The sequence below is a fragment of the Chaetomium fimeti genome, assembly GCF_033439085.1.
Source record: "Chaetomium fimeti strain CBS 168.71 chromosome Unknown B0H64scaffold_1, whole genome shotgun sequence".
NCBI lineage: Eukaryota > Fungi > Ascomycota > Sordariomycetes > Sordariales > Chaetomiaceae > Chaetomium > Chaetomium fimeti.
Window position 1 is genome coordinate 2,288,355 of NW_026944329.1, and position 17,603 is coordinate 2,305,957.

Genomic DNA, 17,603 nt, shown 5'->3' on the forward strand with positions numbered 1-17,603 from the left:
CCTCTAGTTATGCGGCACCGTCAGTGGTGGCTGCAACGTTACCACTTTAGTAGTCACCACAGGCGCGGACTTGGTCGGGCACGGGGGAGGCGTGAAGGTAGGCCACGGCTTGCAGTCGGGGAAGCAGCTGGACAATATGTTAATTTCTCGTTTCTCTTTTCTTCAAGAAAGCCCAAGATGAGAGTGTACTTACCCGCCGTACATCATACCGCAATCGTTGATACCGTCCCAGCAAACCGAGACGTGGGTGTTGCAGCTCGCGGCTTTGGTGGTGGAGGTGGTGAACTTCTTGGTTGGGGTGGGGGTCACCGGGGGCTTGACCGTGGGCTTCTTGGTGGTTGGCTTGGGGGTCGGCTTCTTGGTTGGGGTCGGCTTCTTGGTTGGGGTCGGCTTCTTGGTTGGGGTCGGCTTCTTGGTTGGGGTCGGCTTCTTGGTTGGCGTGGGTTTCTTGGTTGGGGTAGGCTTCTTGGTCGGCGTGGGCTTCTTGGTTGGCGTAGGCTTCTTGGTCGTCGTGGGAGTCGGCTTCTTGGTTGGGGTGGGTTTCTTGGTTGGGGTGGGCTTCTTGGTCGTCGTGGGAGTGGGCTTTTTGGTGGGCTTTTGGGTAGCTGTCGGCTTAGGCTTGAGGGTGGTCACTTTGGTGATGACCTTGGTGGTAGTAGGAACGGGAGGCTTCTTAGTGGTCGTTGGGCAGGGCGGTGCGACGGGTTTGGCCGAGAGGTCACAGACATCGTAGCAACTGTTACTGTTTCAGAAACCACCCTTTTCGTTCTATCACCCGAATACATACCCGCCATATCTGATCCCACACGTGTTGATCCCATCGACACAGATGGTTTGGGAGTGGCACTCTTCATCCCCGGTTACCACCGGAGCGGCTACCACCAGTCCCGCGAGCAGGAGGATGGACGAAAATAGGGGCATGGCTGCTGCGTGATGCATGTTGGGCAAGTGATATGTCAATCCGGACTCAATGGCTGAGGAAGTCACTAGATAGGAAGGTGAGATAATCAGGATCAGGAAGCACGCACTGGCATCAAGACACGGCGAGCAACCCAGAGATATAGAAAGGTCTAGCCGGGCCTGTTGCAAGTAATGCCGTCGAGGATAACGGAACGTAACTTCATATCCTCGAAACCGGCAGCACAAAACTCCATGGCCGTACACGCAGGGGTAACCTATCATGATTGAGAATGTTAAGAGGTTAACTCTATCAAGCCGTCTTGGTCAGCCACTCAAGTGTCGACTCTAGTAGAACTTCTCGTATCCAATTCGTAGATACTGCTCCAATGGAAGCCAAGGCGGATACTTAAGGGGAGCTTAGCAGAAAAGGGTAAGGAGGAAATAGTGCTCCGTCGGAAGTCCGCACTGCTGCAGGTACGTCAAGGGAAAGTACTGTGTAGGGTTGCGAAGAGGAATAGGCTAAGGTACCCAATCCCGCGTTTGCAAAACCCATGAGGTGTGATGACTGGATAGGCCGCTATGTTACGCCCTCAAAGTTCCCCGTCCCTGGTCCGGCACCGTTATGGCACTGGCCATGCCATTGCCGGGCATTCTCTCTTTACCTGCATACTGTACGTCATGGAGTTATGTTGGTAAGTGTGGAGTGGAGGGCCTAGATGCCTTGGCTTTGCTCCTGCAGTCTGGTGAACATCTGATTGCTGCTTGTAGATATGCAGACGAGTTCTTGAGTCCAGATCTTGCGGTTGACGGCGGCTTATCTCGGAGATCAAGTCTTGTAAGGCTACCTGGGTAAATCTTTGCGGTTGGCGGCGGTTTATTTCGGAGACGATTGCTTTCGTGGCGATTCCGGGTTACGACATGCACCAGCGGTTGTTATTTGATACATTATCGAACAGGAAGGAGACAATAAATACAAATTTGGGGCAGACGGATGAGGGTGGTCTGACAATCATGTTTGTAACCCGGAAAATGGTACCAAACGGAGAATTTAGGTTAAGGATCGCCGGCCTCGAGTCTTTCTAGAACCCTATGATCGGCGATGGAAGCCTGGTTCACAAGAGGAAGGCGAGACAGAATTGGCAATGCAGAGGCAATCACGACCAGACCAGGTGAGCCGGAAATCATCCGCGGCGCCGTGGCACTTGCCCTCTGGGACGTGGTCCTCTGTTTTTGTGCGAGGTTGATAACTTATTTGTATGCAGTAGTAGATGAAATGATTGAACTCTTAACCGGGTGTCTGGGGAAGACAATGTACCGAATGCTAAAAATAAGTGTTTGCTAAATTTCGACTTAATCAATTGCGTCCCTCCTGCAGCTCTTAATATCTGGGCGGGAGAATCCACCATCAAGAACGCCCAATTTGCCTGTTCTGCCCCTTCACCGACGGGCGCGGCAATCCTCGGCGGTAGCACAAACAAAATCGAATGATGTTGGAGGGGTGTTTACCAACAAAACCCGCCGTGGAAGGAACGTGGGAACAACATGTTCGATGGTAGAGGACCCGTGTTGCGCAATCACATGGCTATGATGAGGAAGGCGAGACCAGCAACAGCATAAAAGAGTGGTGCTCCTTCCGTAGAAAGAATCAGAGTGTTGATCTCCATCTCACAATCTGAGACAAAGTGAGCAGAGCAATTGGATCTCCGAGTCCTAAAAAGCAACCTAACTGCAAATTGTCACCCAACCAACAACATCCACATCAACAACCAACCCCAAAAAACCCGCCATCATGAGATTCCAAGCCGTCACGTTGGCCCTCTTCGCCGCCGCCGGCCTTGCAACCCCCATCCGCCGGGACGTCAGCCAGGCGGTCTACACCCTGCGCCTCACCTCGTAAACCCCCCTCTCCAAAGCACCACCCACCCCCAACCAACCCCCAACTAACCACCCACCCCCTACCCCCCCAACAGACGCAACAAGGCGCTCGACGGCCTGTACCTCACAGCAGCCTCCTCCGCCAACAACCAAGAGACGACCACCCTCGGCGTGAACACCTCCGCCGACCCGTCAGCGGCGACAGTCAAGTTCCACCCGGTGCGCAACCCCGACACGGAGCTGGACGAGCTGCGCAGCGCGGCGGAGGGCGGCGGCGCGCTGGCCGTGGTCGGCGCCAACGGCCTGCTGGACTTTGCCGCGCTCGCCGACCCCGAGGCCGTGCCCGCGCCCGACGGCACCACGGTGGATTGGACGTCGTTCCGTCTTGACCAGGAGGACGGGGCGGTTGAGTATGTGGGTAAGGGTGTGGAGGGCGGCTGGGTCGCGTTCCCGGTTATGGGGGAGGAGGAGCGCTGGAGTGTGAAGTGGAGGGATGGTGAGTTTTTGCGTTTTTCTTTTTTTGCGGTTTCTGTTTCTGGTGTGGGGGGGTTGAGTGAACGGAGTGCTGACGTGTGGTGCTGATAGTGACTGCGTGGACGACGGAGAACTATATGCCGGTGCAGGTTGTGTACGAGCTCGTCGAGGAGTAGCACGATTCGGCGACGGGTTGGGTGAGTTGTTGTGGCCACTCCCCCTGAACGGACGATTCGGGCCGTCGTTGTTGTTATGACGGGAAAAGCTTGTGTTTTCAAATGTTTTGCTATTGTATTGTTACTTTGGCCGCGTTCCCTTCTCAAAATCCCTCGGTCGTTGCCAGTCAAGCAGCATGGCTGCTGAAATAAAACCCTGAAGCTTCATGGTTGCTATGCAAGACAACCGAGTGTTGTTGATATTCGCTCAAAAGTCAGAGGTGAACCACGAAAAACCTAAGAACCATCCTATTGTTGTTATTGTGACAGTAAACTCCGACCATGCACGAGACCAGGGTAAGTTTACATATCTACCACGTCCGATATTCAGGACTCACACCGCCGCCCACTCTTTTGCCGCCCACGCCATTCTCCATAGCCAGGATATCCTTTCTCATTTGCTCCATCACAACCTCACCGCACTGCCTTCCCCTTAAAAAGCCATCTCCTTCTTGATCTGGGCGATCGCCAGACCGGGGTTGAGGCCCTTGGGGCATGTGCGGGTGCAGTTGAGGATGGTGTGGCAGCGGTACAGGCTCATCGAGTTATTCAAGGCGTCCTTGCGCTGCTCCGTCTTCTCGTCACGCGAGTCGACCAGCCACCGGTACGACTGGAGGAGGATGGCGGGGCCCAGGTACTCCTCCGAGTTCCACCAGTACGAGGGGCACGACGTCGAGCAGCATGCGCAGAGGATGCACTCGTAGAGGCCGTCGAGCTTCTTGCGGTCCGCCTTGCTTTGCCTGTACTCCTTGCCCTGTGGTGTGTGTCAGCCCCAGCCCCAGTTACCGACCCCATGCGCGCAACCGTCCACTTACGTCCTCCGCCGGCGTATCCCTTTGCAGATACGGCTTGATCGACTTGTACTGCTTGTAGAACTGGGTAAGATCGGGCACCAGGTCCTTGACGACGTAGGTGTGCGGAAGCGGGTAAACTTTAAGCTCGGCGTTGTCCTCGGCGGGGATGCGGCCTGGGGATCGTTAGCCCTCCTCGTTCCGTCTCCTCCCCTCCCACCTCATCCCGGCCCAAACGTACACAAGCAGGCGAGGGTGTTGGTTCCGTTGATGTTCATGGCGCAGCTACCGCAGATGCCCTCTCGGCAACTCCGGCGGAAGGTCAGGGTGGGGTCGAGCTCGTTCTTGATGCGGATCAGGGCGTCGAGGACCATGGGCCCGGTCTTGTTCAGGTCGAGGGTGTAGCTCTGCATCTTGGGCTTCTCGGTTGGTGTGTCGGGGTTCCAGCGGTAGATTTGGAAAGTCTTGAGGTTGGCCTTGTCGCCCGACGCTGTCTGGCTCTGTTGCTGGCCGTCGACGACCTGGGCCATCCCGCGCATCGCAGCGGGGGAAGCAACGGCCGCGCGCAGGACCGGCCTGGACGCGGCGCCGAGTAGGAGGGATGCGGAAGAGCGGAGAGCTGCCATTGTCGCGAGACGGGCGATTGAGATGCGCTTGCACTGACGACGTCGACGATTGCGAAAATCACGGCTCGGAAAAGGCCTCGGGATGTCACGCACGGTTCGTTGGTGGCGGCGATGCCATTGAATTGAATGTGGATCCCGCTTTGCCGGACCTCGGGCCAGGCGACCAATGGCGTTCACTGGGTTTGAATTCACTCTTCCGGCGGTGCCCGTCGCCCGTGCCTCGCAACGAAAAGCTCGGCAGTCCAACAGCAGCTCTTCTGGGTCTGTTTCCACCTGGAGCTGCTCCGCCATGCTTCGGCAACGTCACCACTCGGCTGTTGGCAACTGAAACATGAGGCTCACTAACACGTGAGAGTCACTAAATCGGGCTGAGTTGCCAGGTTCAATAAATAGCACACTCCTCTGGGGTTAATTGAGTGATGTGAACGAATGTTCTCAACGTGGAAGTGCGCATGAGTTATATTTTTGTCGTTCATATCAATGCTTCTCGAGCAGTTCAGCCATGTCGAGTCTTCATGATGATAGCTAGGTTAAACTCGTGGTGGTTGTTACCATCCTTCAACGGCAACTTGTGTAGTTCCTTTGCATCGCTTGTATCCGCAACTGCAACAGCGTCAATCCCTCCACTTATCCTCAACCGGGTCGTACCCCAAGACCTCGGGCTCAATATTCAAGCTCTTGAGCATCATCATCATCGTAAACTCCTGCAAGTAAATAGTCAGCTCACGTCCCGCACCCCCAACGTAATAATAAGTAAACCCAACTTACCGTCTCCCCACTCTCCTCCTCTTCCTCTTCCTCTTCCTCCTTTTCCACCTCCCTATTCCCCTCCCAACCACCATCTCCATCCTCACCCCCCTCCCCTCTTTTACCACCACCACCACCACCACCACCACCACCCCCACCCCATCTCCCATCCCCATCATCATCACCCCCCCACCCACCACCACCCCTCACAACCCGCCGACTCCCCCTCCACGCCCTCGCCCCCCCCATCCCCTCCACCCGCCCCCTAATCAGCCCAAACAGCTCGTCCGCGGCCAGCCGGCTGGTGGCCTTCCAGCGGGCGGCCATGGCGCACAGCTCGGCGTCGACGGGCTCGCCGGGCCGTTTGGCGTGCGCGGAGTCCTCGATGCGCCGCGCCTGCCGCACGAGGTCGAGTCGTCTTTGGGTGGTGCGGAGGGTGCTGGTCAGGGCGGTTTGGGAGGTTTGGAGTTGGTGGAGGAGGGGGGTGTTGTTGTTGTTTTGGGGGTTGTTGGGGTTGTTGGGGTTGTTGGGTTTGGGTTTGGGTTTGGGTTTGGGACGGTTGGGGGTGGTGGTGGTTGGAGTGCGGTGTGGTTTTGATGTGAGGCTCGCGGTTCGCTTTAAAAGTCCTGGGGTGCTGCTGGCGCTGGCGATGCTCGGGCTGGTGGAGAGGGGAGATGCGGCGACAGGGCGGTGGCCTCCCCGGGCCGGCACTGGTGTTGCTGGAGTGTGTGGAGTGAAGCTCGCCGCGGACGAGGTTTGGCTGATGCTGGGTGAGGGTGCACTATCTGCGCCAGGCTCGGTTTGTTGTTGCCGGCTTACGAGCGGTGATCTGAAGGGTTTCCGGAGGGTGGCATTTGCAGTTTCAATCCGCCGTCGCTTGGCGGCCGGGCCGCCGGGGGTTTGGAATGACATTGTGGCAAGTGTGATTGAGCCGCATCTTTGAAGTATCACATCTTATCTATGGCTAGTCAGATTCATGCGGAGGGCGGATGTTCCGGTTGCGTTGCGTTGCGTTGTGAGGTGAGTGCTGAGGGTTGAAAATTCAAGGTTGGGTCTTGGTTGTTGTTAGGTGTTGTTAGTGTACGGAAACCGCAACTCGCCATGATGAATCCAAAACATTGAATTTTAGTTTAGTAAATATCGGCAGTAACAGCACTGTGGGCACGGCCCACATCCGTCTTGTTTCGATGCACGTCATCTACAATTTGCATGTTGCCGTCTCAACGATCTTTAACGCTAATAATGATTCATGTAACCAATACGCCGCTACCTACTCCAGACCGCGGTACTTTACTGCATACACAAATTTCGACTCTGTTTCATTAATGCCCGACACCTCCAGCAGCCCACTGCCCAAAGTTCGGATCCCCAGGCTGCGGAAAGAACCCCCTTTCCTGCTGAGGCTGTTGCTGGTTTCCGGCGGCTGCCCCTCCCTGAACGCCTCCTTGGTGCGGTTGCTGTTGCTGCCTCCTCGCTTCTTCCCGCCTGGCCGCCTGCTGTCGCTGTTGGCGGTACATGAGCAGGAAAACCAGCGCGGCGGCCAGGCCGAGGATCATGACGCTCTCCACGAGGCCGTCGTCGTCGAGGTCCAGCCCGTCCTCATCCGTCATGCCGTCTCCGTACTCCTCGTAGAGTTCATCATAGTATTGGGTGTCGTCGTCTTGTAGGAAGTTATTGACCCAATCGGTGAGGGACCATTGTTTTTTAAGTGCTATCCAAGTAATGTTTGTCAGTCTTGAGCTCAACTACCGATCGTCCGGCCCACCTACCTGGCTCATCTTGAATAGAGTTGATCCTGCCGTTCGTGAGGGTATTCCAGGCGCTCTTTGCCCGCAGCTTCAGTAGGCTGAGCGAGACCGGGAGATATGCCTCCTCGTTCGTCGCCCGCGCGGCATCATAGTAGCGCTTCGCAAGATGGTAGTCTTGGTTCAGGCCGACGCCATGCTCGTGCATCCACGCGAGATTGTACAGCGCCTGTGCGCTCTGGTGGTATTCAGACGCCCCGGTGTAGCACTGAACGGCTTTATCTACGTCGGTGTCGGTGCCGATCCCGTACAGGTAGTAGTCGCCCATCTTGACCAGCGCGTCGATGTTGCCCTGGCGGGATGAGCGTGTCCAGTAGATCAGCGCAAGAGTTGGTTCCTGGAGGATGGCAGCGGCTGGCTGATGAGATAGCAGCTGGGCGATGGGCAGGCGGGATTTGGCGGGGTCAAGAATGTGAGCGACGTTGTTCTGCGCTTTCTCGTATCCCTGCTCGGCGGCACCCAGGTACTGAAGAAGCGCCAGCTCGGTGTCGCCGCTCTCATATGCCAGATTGGCTTCAGCCCAGGATGAAACAAGGGGCTCGGCCCTCTCGGCCACGTGCTTATAGTAGGACACGGCTGTGCTACACGATCTATCGTGTGTCACGCCGATATTGTTGGCTTCGGCAAGGTGGTAGTAGGCATCGATATTGGCCCACCGCGAGGCAAGCTCGAAGTAGTGGTTCGCAGTCGCCACGTCTTCGTTGCTCCCGTGGTCAAGGTAGAGATATCCAAGCTGCACCTCTGCAGGCCCGTAGTCTTGGGTAGCGGCCGCCTTGAAGTAGTCAATAGCTTGACCAGCGTCCGCCTTGACGCCGTATCCGTTGAGGTACAGCAGACCCAGGCCGTACTGAGACTGGGCGTCTTTGAGAGACTCTCCGGCATCGAACCAGATCTTGGCACGCTCAAAGTTCTGCTCGACTCCTTCTCCGCGCAAGTACATGCGCCCGATGTACCCTGCCGCCTTGCCGGCCGTCTTATCCAGACCGACTTTGGGATTTTCGACAGGGCGGTTCTTCCGCCAGTACTTTTGAGTAACCTCAAAAAAATACCTTCTGGCCAACACCACGTTCTTGTCGAGACCCCTCTGTCCCTCGTAGTAGATGCGCCCTAGGTTGAACGATGCCTTGAAGTCGCCCTTCTGCGACATGAGGTCGAGATACTCGATGATGTCCTCGATCGAGGCGTACGCGTCCGAGTTGGGATGTGCCTTGATAGCGTTATTGCCTGCACTGGCGACGCTAGCGCCTTCTCCATAGGCGCCACCGCTCTCGTCAGCGATCCGGTAGGTTTCTGTGATCCAGCTCCTGCCCCCCGGCGGACCCGAACGATACCACGCGATGGCCTTGTCGGCCACCCGCTTGTAGTATTTGACAGCCATTTCGCAATTCTTCGGTGCCCCGATTCCTGCGTGGTGCCGATGCGCTATCGTCATCTCTGCCCTCGTATGCCCCTTGTTTGCGGCGAAGCCGTAGTAGAGGAGGGCTCGGGCCTGGTCGCGCTCCACAGCTCCTCCAATGCCCGTCGAGTACATCAACCCCATCATGTAGAGCGCTGAGCTGTTGCCATTGAGCAATGATAGCTGGCGGTAGTAATCAAATGCCGCCGGGAAATTCTTCGGGTGTGAAAAGTTGCCGTAGAAGTTCATCTCGGCGAGGATGTAGAGGGCATCGGAGTTGTTCCGTCGGGCGGATTCTTCGAGGAGCTTAGTCGCCTGCAAAAGTTTCCCGTTGTGCGGATTCTTGGACGAGGAATCGTGGACTGGCGCGCTGAGGCGCAAGGTCGGGAGAGCCTTGAGGGCGAAGTGTAATAGCGTTCCGAAGACGCCATGTTGCTTCCGTGCCCGGTGGTGGAGAGGCTGGTATAGTTTGTGTAGTTCAACGAGGGCCGAGTCGACGAGTTCGGAGCCTGGTGTAGATGAGTCAGTGATGTTCCCGGAGTTCCGGAATTGAATAGCGCAGAGCAGCCGTACCAGGCTCCCGGGGGGGTTGTTCCCCTGTTTGTGCAGCTACCTCTGCACGGAACGAGTCTCTGTTTCGCTCCCCGGTTGCGTCGTCACCAAGGACATGTTGATCAGCTCGTGCGTCGGCGAAGGAAAACGCGATGGCCTGCAATAGCACTACGGAGTGGTGTATTAGTGGGATGCTGTTGCGCTTGGTTCCGGGCGGGCATTGGCTTACGGTACAACCAGAGAAGCCCTTTCATGGTGGACTTTTGGTAATAAAAAGGATGCCGTTCACGGCCTTCAGTCCATGGCTGAGTTGGTAGTTTTGAGCTGGTGCGCGTTCAGAAAAAGAGTGTCAGGCAGCTCATGCGGCCCTGGGAAACTGTCATCGGCATGGAAGTCATTCTTACAAGTACAAGCTGTCCAGAAGAGCTCCCCACTGCGATGATGCACGCAGCCCGTTACCTAAGCTTTCGCCAGGGGTTTCGCGGCAGGCAGCGCGTGCCATCTGGCTTGGCGGCGCACTCTGACAAGAGGGTGGGGCCACCTCCTCCCACACCTCACACCCACGAAACCACCGGATTTGCATAGGTAGGATGAGTTCGATATGGTTGCTTGAAGCGATCATTACCTAGGATTTGAATGCGCATTGATACAGATTACTGTTGAAGTGTACTTAGTAGTATTGAAGATTTGTTGATCCTGATCGGGGTGTGGCGCGGAAGCTTCCACAGCAGTCACCAGCTGGCTGCCGACTGACGACCCCAAACCCCAACCCGCGTCTCCTTCCGCACGACTTTCAGTCGCTCCTCAAAGCTTGAAATTTGTTGATGAGAAAAATAACTTCTGGGCACGAGTATATCTAGAGGAGGCTAAGAATTAAATACGGAAACTCTCAAGGTAAACTTTTTGAATAAAACCCCGCACAAGGCCGGGGCCAACTTAATCGCTTTTTTTTGGCTTCGATGTTTGTGCGCCGGCTTACACATTCATCAGGCCAGGTTCAAAGCATTGAAGACAGGGTTAGCAAAAGGTGTCGCTATGTATCAGCTAGTCAACGCAGATGGGTACAAGTACCCCGGACGGGACACCTATGTCTTAGATATCCTGCCGGTTGCAACTGGATTTGCGACAACAGCTTCCGATCAAACTCTCAATCTCTTTGACCCCTTGAGACTGAGCCAGGGGCCAATCAAGACAATCCGGACGGACCATGGGAACCTCACCGCAGCAAAAGTTTACAGCACCGGGGACTCGGTAGTCTGCACCACGGGAGAGAACGGCACTATCTCGGTGTGGGATTTGCGCCTGGACCCTTCTACTGCCCGCGCAATGCAAATAGGGGGTGAGTTTGTTCCAATGTTTACTTAAATAGGGGGCATACTAACGAGCACCCTTGAGGAAACCTTCCTGGTCTACTATCCCTAGCCTGCTCAGATGCGACCAACACGGTAGCCGCCGGCACAGAGCTCGCCAATCACCAAGCCTCCATCATCATTTGGTTTGCCCTCCTCCCTCCACCATCCCCCGTCTAAGCCCTCACTAACCACTATCACCACCACCTAGGGACCTCCGTTCCCCGGCCGCACCGCGGATGCAATACAACGAGGGCCACTCCGACGACATCACCGAAGTCAGCTCCCCCCCCCCCCCCCCTCCCCCTTTCCACCCCTTAATACCACCCCTTAATACCACCCCTTAATACCACCCCTTAAAACCACCCAACCCCAACTAACCCCCCCTCTCACCCCCACCCAGCTCGCCTTCCACCCGCAGACACCCACGCACCTCCTCTCCGGCTCGACCGACGGCCTGCTCAACCTGACCAACACGCTCATCGGCGACGAAGACGACGCGGTCCAAGCGACGTTCAATCACGGATCCGTGCACCGCGCAGGGTTCCTGGGCGGCGCCACGGGCGCCACGGAGGTGTTTGCCGCGTCCCACGACGAAAAGTTCGCCGTGTACGACACGGCCGACGAGACGCCGCTGCGGGGCGCGGCGACGCTGGACCTGGGCGACGTGCGCCCGCTGCTGGGCTGCCAGTACCTCGCCGATGTGGTGGGTAAGGCGGGCGGGATGGGGGCGGTGGTGGGGGTCGGGGCGCAGGAGTAAGTTTGATTTTCGGGGTTGGGTTTTGGGTTTGGGTTCGGAGGGGTCTGCGGTGTGATGCTGACGGGATGATAGTCAGGAAATGTTCCAGTTGATTCACCTGTCCAAGGGCGCCGGTGGGTGGGGGTTGGATAGGGACACCGTTGTTGGGCTGCCGGGGGCGCATGGATCGGAGTTGGTGAGGAGTTTCTGCTTCTATGACGAGCAGCAGCTGGTGTTTACCGCTGGGGAGGACGGCTGTGTCAAGGCTTGGAGGCCAGGGAATTAACTAAGGAACGGCAGCTGCGACGGGAGGTACGGTGAACCTGCCTGCCCTTGGTTGCCCCGGCCGCGAAGACGAGATCGTATGTGAGGCATGATGAGCCGCATGAATTATTTACTTTTATTTACTATCGGCCATGCTCCGAGATGACATTCGCCCATCTAAATACTAAAATGTTACAGGCTGGGTTTGGCTGTCTGTGGAGGCGCCACCGATCTATTAAACGATGCTCATCTTGCATTAGAACTGCCCCTCCTTTTTGCAGAGAACGCTCGAGACACTTTTCCCATCCGAGAGCCAAGTTGAACGCACCGCACCGAGGACAAACCACTCACTGCAGGTTCTCAATCACGAGGGCCGAAGCGCCACCACCGCCGTTGCAGATACCAGCCACGCCGATCTTGCCCTTCTTCTCGCGAAGCACCGACGTCAGAGTGGTGATGATGCGGGCACCCGAGGCGCCCAGCGGGTGGCCGATGGCAACCGAGCCACCGAACACGTTGACCTTCTCGGCGTCGAGGTTGAGCAGCTTAATGTTGGCCAGAGCCACCACCGAGAAGGCCTCGTTGATCTCGTAGTAGTCGACATCCTTCTCCGTCAGGCCGGCGTGCTTGATAGCCTTGGGGATGGCGAGCGCCGGGGCGATGGTGAAGCGAGCGGGGTCCCGGGCGGCATCGCCCCAGCCGAGAATTTTGGCAATGGGCTTAATGCCGAGCTCCTTGAGCTTAGCCTCAGAGACGAGCACCACGGCGGCAGCACCGTCGTTGATGGGGGCGGCGTTGGCAGCCGTGACGGTGCCCCCACTGGGGATGAAGACGGGACGGACCGTCTTCAACTTGTCGACATTGAGGTTCTTGACCTCCTCGTCCCGGTCGACCTTAACAGGGGGCTTGCCACGGCCACCGCTCACCTCAATGGGCGCAATCTCGGTGAACACGCCGGCCTCGGTGGCGGCCTGGGCCTTCTTGTAGGTGTTGATGGCGTACTCATCCTGCATCTCGCGAGTCAGGCCGTGCTCCTCGCTGCAGAGCTCGCCCTGCATGCCCATGAGCTCCTGCTTGCCGTATGCATCACGGAGACCGTCCTTCTGCACGCCGTCGACGAGGGTCCCGTCGCCGTACTTGACACCGGTGCGGAGGTTAGGGAGGTAGTGTGGTGTGTTGGACATGCTCTCGGTGCCGCCAGCCACGACGATGGAGGCGTTGCCGGTCATGATGGTTTGGGCACCGAGGATGATGGCCTTCATGCCCGAGGCGCACACCTTGTTGACGGTTGTGCACACGACGCCATCCGAAAGACCGGCACCGATGGCGCACTGCCGGGCAGGGGCCTGGCCGAGACTGAAGGGAGAAGAGTGTTAGGAGGGCATCGATGGCGGGGTATTTTTGTGTTAGTCGACAGGGCCACTTACTTGGCGGACAGGACATTGCCGTAGAAGACCTCCTCAACATCCTCGGGCTTGATCTCGGGCACGCGCTCAACGGCAGCTAATGGTGCGGTTTTGTTAGCCGTAATCTCCCATTAGGGGGTGGCAACAAAACACAGAAAACGGGCATCTCTTACACTTGATGGCGTGGGAACCCAATTGGGTGGCACTGAGGCTGGAAAGACTCCCTAGGAAGCTACCAACGGGGGTTCTCGCGGCGGAGACAATGTAAACAGAAGGAAGACCGGACATCTTGACGATTTTTTGAGTGTAAAGACAAAGAAACTCTTGGGATGAACTGGTTGGGCACTTGGGATTGTCGGTGTAGCGGGGAATTTCTATAGTTGAGCAAGGAGTCGATGGCGCCGATAAGATATGCCCCTCCGTTCGAGAACAAGGGTCCCTTGCCCCCCGTTGAGTCAGCGGCAAATAACAAGAGCCCATTCAGCAGGGTTTATTCTGGAGGCCGATCGCGGGACATTCAGAGGAGCGCCTCATCTGTGGCTAATGCAGCACCCAAAGAGCTGTCAGCCACATAGCTCCCAACTCTCCCATGCGCCAAGGTGCGACCACCAAGCCCAGAGTCGGTAATTTTTTGGAGCAGCCTTACATCACTGCACGCGACGCGACGGGAAAGCGACCTTGGGGCCATTCGAAAACGAGACATCAATTTTTCCCGCAACCATGGATGACGATCTTTATGACGAGTTTGGAAACTTCATTGGCGAGGAGGTAGAGGCCTCTGAAGAAGAATCCGAACATGGCGTGGACGTGGGAAACTTTGCCTATGGCGAGTATCCCGAGGAAGCCCAAGAAGCTCCCGTCGAGGAGCAGATGGAACTTGACGGTATGCACACCGAGGAATTGATGCATTGGAGTTTGGAAGCTAACCATCGAGAAAGATGAAGGGCCTTCAAACGCAGTCATCCTCCACGAAGACAAGCAGTACTACCCGACAGCGGCGCAAGTGTACGGGGAGGGAGTCGAGACATTGGTGGAAGAGGAGGATGCACAACCCCTAACACAGCCCATCATCGCCCCGGTCGAACAGAAGAAGTTCAGTATCGAGGAGGCCGACCTACCGCAGGTGTACTTCGACCGCAGCTTCATGACCGACCTCATGAATTTCCCAGAGCAGATCCGGAACGTCGCATTGGCGGGGCATCTGCACCACGGCAAGACAGCATTGATGGACATGCTGGTCCTGGAGACACATGCGATCACAGAACGGTTAGACAAGCGGACGGGAAAGAAGCGGGACGAGCAACTCCGATACACCGATGTTCATGTCCTCGAGCGGGACCGGGGACTGTCGACCAAGGCCGCGCCCATGAGCTTGGTCCTTCCGAGCACGAAAGGAAAATCGCATCTCGTCAACATCATCGACACTCCAGGGCATGTGGATTTCGTCGATGAGGTAGCGGCATCCTTGCGGCTGGTGGATGGCGTGTGCTTGGTGGTGGACGTGGTGGAAGGAGTGCAGGTCAACACGGAGCAGATCATCAAACACGCGGTCCTCGAGGATATCCCACTTACGCTGATCGTCAACAAGATGGACCGGCTAATACTGGAGCTGAAACTGCCACCCAACGACGCGTACTACAAGCTGAAGCACGTCATCGAGGAAGTCAACACCGTTATTGAGAACACAATACCGGGACGGGGCGCGGAGAGGAGGATAAGCCCTGAAAAGGGGAATGTGCTATTTGCCTGTGCTTCCATGGGCTGGTGCTTCACTTTGGCGTCTTTCGCCAAGATGTACTCTGACAGCTTCGGCGGCGTCAACATCGACGAATTTGCGCGGCGGTTGTGGGGAGACGTCTACTTCAACCCGCGGAAACGGAATTTCACCAGGAAACCCGTTGAGGCGGAAGCCAGGCGAGCGTTCGTCAACTTTATTCTGGAACCGATATACAAGCTATACTCCCACACCATCAGTGAGAGCCCGGAGGACCTGAAGGAGACGTTGGAGAAGCTCGGAATCCAGCTCAAGCCGTCTCAATACAAGTCGGACCCGAAAGTGCTCCTGAAACTGGTCTGCGAGCAGTTTTTCGGTGCGTTTCTCTCCGCACGTACTACTCTACCATACTAACCTGAGTGTAGGGCCATCAACCGGATTCGTCGATATGGTATGCCAGCATGTCCCCTCGCCGGCGGAGGCTGCCGAGAAGAAGCTATCACAGTACTACACCGGACCGTTGGACACCAAGGTGGCAGAGTCGATGAAGAAGTGTGACCAAAACGGGCCACTGGTAATCCACGTAACGAAACTCTTCAACACGGCCGATGCCAAGAGCTTCTACTCGTTTGGGCGCGTGATGAGCGGTATCGTGCGGCCGGGCACCGAAGTCCGGGTCCTCGGTGAAGGCTACTCGATCGACGACGAGGAAGACATGGTGCTGGGGAGAGTCTCCGACGTCCTCATCGGCGAGACACGATACAACATCCCCACCGACGGTGTTCCCGCAGGCAACTGGGTCCTGCTAGGAGGTGTTGACAACTCCATCGTCAAGACCGCCACCATCGTCGACAAGAAGTTTGAGGACGATGAGGACGCTTACATCTTCAAGCCGCTATCTCACTTCACCGAGTCCGTTCTCAAGGTCGCGGTCGAACCCATTAACCCTTCCGAACTTCCTAAGATGCTTGACGGCATCAGAAAGATCAACAAGAGCTACCCCTTAATCACAACGAAAGTGGAAGAGTCCGGCGAGCACATCATTCTCGGCACCGGCGAACTGTACATGGACTGCGTACTGCATGACCTGCGGCGACTCTATGCCGACATGGAAGTTAGGGTGTCAGATCCTGTCGTCCGGTTCTGCGAGACAGTACAGGACATGTCGGCCACGAAATGCTATGCCATCACGCCCAACAAGAAGAACACCATCACCATGGCGGCAGAGCCCTTGGACGACGGGATCGCCAAGGACATCGAGTCAGGTGCGGTCAGGATACGGGATCCGATGCGCAAGACAGCCAAGTTCTTTGAAGAGAAGTATGGATGGGACATTCTCGCCGCCAGAAGCATCTGGGCGTTCGGTCCCGACGAGATGGGGCCAAACATTCTGCAGGATGACACGCTGCCAGGAGAGGTACGTCTAGCGTTGCATCTCCCACATCCGATGCCCCTATTGGGGTCGTCTACACGCGTCACCGGAATCGTTCCGTCTTCTGCCTTGCACATGCTAACGGATCTTGCACCAGGTCGACAAGAAACGGCTGAACACGGTCAAGGAGTCGATCCGCCAGGGGTTCAGTTGGGCGGCTCGTGAAGGGCCGCTTTGCGAAGAACGTAAGTTGTCCTCCCCCAACCTGCCTGTACCCGGTGTTCAAGCGGTGTGCTGCACATGCCCTCCGAACTCCTGCAGAGCAACCTGCCATGCAAGATCCCCACCATCGCACCACCTCCACCGGATCTCCCCCCTTCCGATCACAATAGGAAGCCACACCCGCAGGATCCACCCGTCTTCAACCAACAGCTCCCCTTTCCGGGAGAAGCAAACTCAGCCCCATCCCTTCTCTCTCGTGTCATGTCGTGCGGCCGTCGCTAACCAACCCTGATCCCAGCCATACGCAACACCAAATTCCGACTCATCGACGTCGCCCTCGCCCAAGAGGCCATCTTCCGCGGCGGCGGCCAAATCATCCCCACCACACGCCGCGCCTGCTACTCCTCCTTCCTGATGGCCTCGCCGCGGCTCATGGAACCCATGTACTCGGTGTCGATGACGGGCCCGCAGGACTCCGTCAGCACAGTGTACAACATCCTGGCGCGCCGCCGCGGGCATGTCCTGTCGGACGGCCCCATCGCGGGGACACCCCTCTACCGCGTGGACGGCCTGCTGCCCGTGATCGACTCGTTCGGCTTCGAGACCGACCTGCGCATCAACACGCCCGGTCGCGCCATGGTCAGCCTGGTCTTTGACCGCTGGAACGTCGTGCCCGGGGACCCGCTCGATCGGGAGGCGGTCACGCGCCCGCTGCAGATGGCGAACCCGCTGGGCACCGCGAGGGACTTTGTGCTCAAGACGCGCCGCCGCAAGGGGCTGAGCGAGGATGTGACGGTGGCCAAGTTTTTGGAGGCCGAGTTTTATCAGAAGTTGGTCGAGGAGGGCACTTTGGATGGCGCTTGAGGCGGCTGCCCCTGGGCCTGTGGTTCACATCTATCTGTCTGGTGTTGGGGCGTTCAAATGGGCAGAAGGCTGTAGAGGGTTAATGCAACTGTTGACTATGTCCGTCTGGTCTGGAGAGATCGTGACCTTGTGAGCGTGGCTATCTCTCCGTGGTTCCTACAACGGATGTGGCGGCAATGGAAGCCACCGGGCCATCGTGATGCTCCCCCGCCAGGCTGTCGTGATGTCGTTGGCAAGTCTCGGGTAGGGAGGCTTCCGTCTTCCTCCTTCGCTCGGGACCGAGATGAGATGT

The 17,603-nt window shown here is 57.1% G+C and overlaps 8 protein-coding genes across 8 annotated transcripts; 3 read left to right on the forward strand and 5 right to left on the reverse strand.

Annotated features, from left to right (window-relative positions):
* Nucleotides 1–3: 3 nt before the first annotated feature.
* Nucleotides 4–921, reverse strand: B0H64DRAFT_437672 (uncharacterized protein; the record flags this gene model as incomplete). Its single annotated transcript, XM_062806278.1, has 3 exons — nt 4–127; nt 194–736; nt 788–921. 3 exons carry the CDS (start codon nt 919–921, stop codon nt 4–6), a joined length of 801 nt encoding a protein of 266 aa, XP_062664025.1.
* Nucleotides 922–2,498: 1,577 nt separating this feature from the next.
* B0H64DRAFT_17242 (uncharacterized protein) lies at nt 2,499–3,528 on the forward strand. Its single transcript, XM_062798784.1, has 3 exons — nt 2,499–2,793; nt 2,871–3,271; nt 3,361–3,528. The coding sequence occupies exons 1-3, from the start codon at nt 2,690–2,692 to the stop codon at nt 3,423–3,425; spliced, it is 570 nt and encodes a 189-aa protein (XP_062664026.1). The 5' UTR covers nt 2,499–2,689; the 3' UTR covers nt 3,426–3,528.
* Nucleotides 3,529–3,897: 369 nt separating this feature from the next.
* On the reverse strand, nt 3,898–4,881 carry B0H64DRAFT_369762 (alpha-helical ferredoxin; the record flags this gene model as incomplete). The annotated part of the gene is made up of 3 exons (XM_062802055.1): nt 3,898–4,218; nt 4,280–4,431; nt 4,497–4,881. The coding sequence occupies 3 exons, from the start codon at nt 4,879–4,881 to the stop codon at nt 3,898–3,900; spliced, it is 858 nt and encodes a 285-aa protein (XP_062664027.1).
* Nucleotides 4,882–5,183: 302 nt separating this feature from the next.
* On the reverse strand, nt 5,184–6,773 carry B0H64DRAFT_470600 (uncharacterized protein). The gene is made up of 2 exons (XM_062807836.1): nt 5,650–6,773; nt 5,184–5,585 (listed from the first exon to the last, which is right to left on the reverse strand). The coding sequence occupies exons 1-2, from the start codon at nt 6,538–6,540 to the stop codon at nt 5,496–5,498; spliced, it is 981 nt and encodes a 326-aa protein (XP_062664028.1). The 5' UTR covers nt 6,541–6,773; the 3' UTR covers nt 5,184–5,495.
* Nucleotides 6,774–6,839: 66 nt separating this feature from the next.
* Nucleotides 6,840–9,795, reverse strand: B0H64DRAFT_381075 (uncharacterized protein). The gene is made up of 4 exons (XM_062802780.1): nt 9,611–9,795; nt 9,403–9,549; nt 7,398–9,338; nt 6,840–7,339 (listed from the first exon to the last, which is right to left on the reverse strand). Exons 1-4 carry the CDS (start codon nt 9,633–9,635, stop codon nt 6,951–6,953), a joined length of 2,502 nt encoding a protein of 833 aa, XP_062664029.1. The 5' UTR covers nt 9,636–9,795; the 3' UTR covers nt 6,840–6,950.
* A 621-nt stretch (nt 9,796–10,416) lies between these two features.
* On the forward strand, nt 10,417–11,755 carry B0H64DRAFT_437677 (quinon protein alcohol dehydrogenase-like superfamily; the record flags this gene model as incomplete). Its single annotated transcript, XM_062806279.1, has 5 exons — nt 10,417–10,720; nt 10,777–10,876; nt 10,942–11,008; nt 11,134–11,486; nt 11,563–11,755. 5 exons carry the CDS (start codon nt 10,417–10,419, stop codon nt 11,753–11,755), a joined length of 1,017 nt encoding a protein of 338 aa, XP_062664030.1.
* A 30-nt stretch (nt 11,756–11,785) lies between these two features.
* B0H64DRAFT_448827 (Thiolase, N-terminal domain-containing protein) lies at nt 11,786–13,427 on the reverse strand (the record flags this gene model as incomplete). Its single annotated transcript, XM_062807060.1, has 3 exons — nt 11,786–13,089; nt 13,161–13,236; nt 13,313–13,427. The coding sequence occupies 3 exons, from the start codon at nt 13,425–13,427 to the stop codon at nt 12,081–12,083; spliced, it is 1,200 nt and encodes a 399-aa protein (XP_062664031.1). The 3' UTR covers nt 11,786–12,080.
* Nucleotides 13,428–13,779: 352 nt separating this feature from the next.
* B0H64DRAFT_17349 (P-loop containing nucleoside triphosphate hydrolase protein) lies at nt 13,780–17,603 on the forward strand. The gene is made up of 5 exons (XM_062798809.1): nt 13,780–14,022; nt 14,078–15,229; nt 15,279–16,270; nt 16,383–16,470; nt 16,746–17,603. Exons 1-5 carry the CDS (start codon nt 13,860–13,862, stop codon nt 17,309–17,311), a joined length of 2,961 nt encoding a protein of 986 aa, XP_062664032.1. The 5' UTR covers nt 13,780–13,859; the 3' UTR covers nt 17,312–17,603.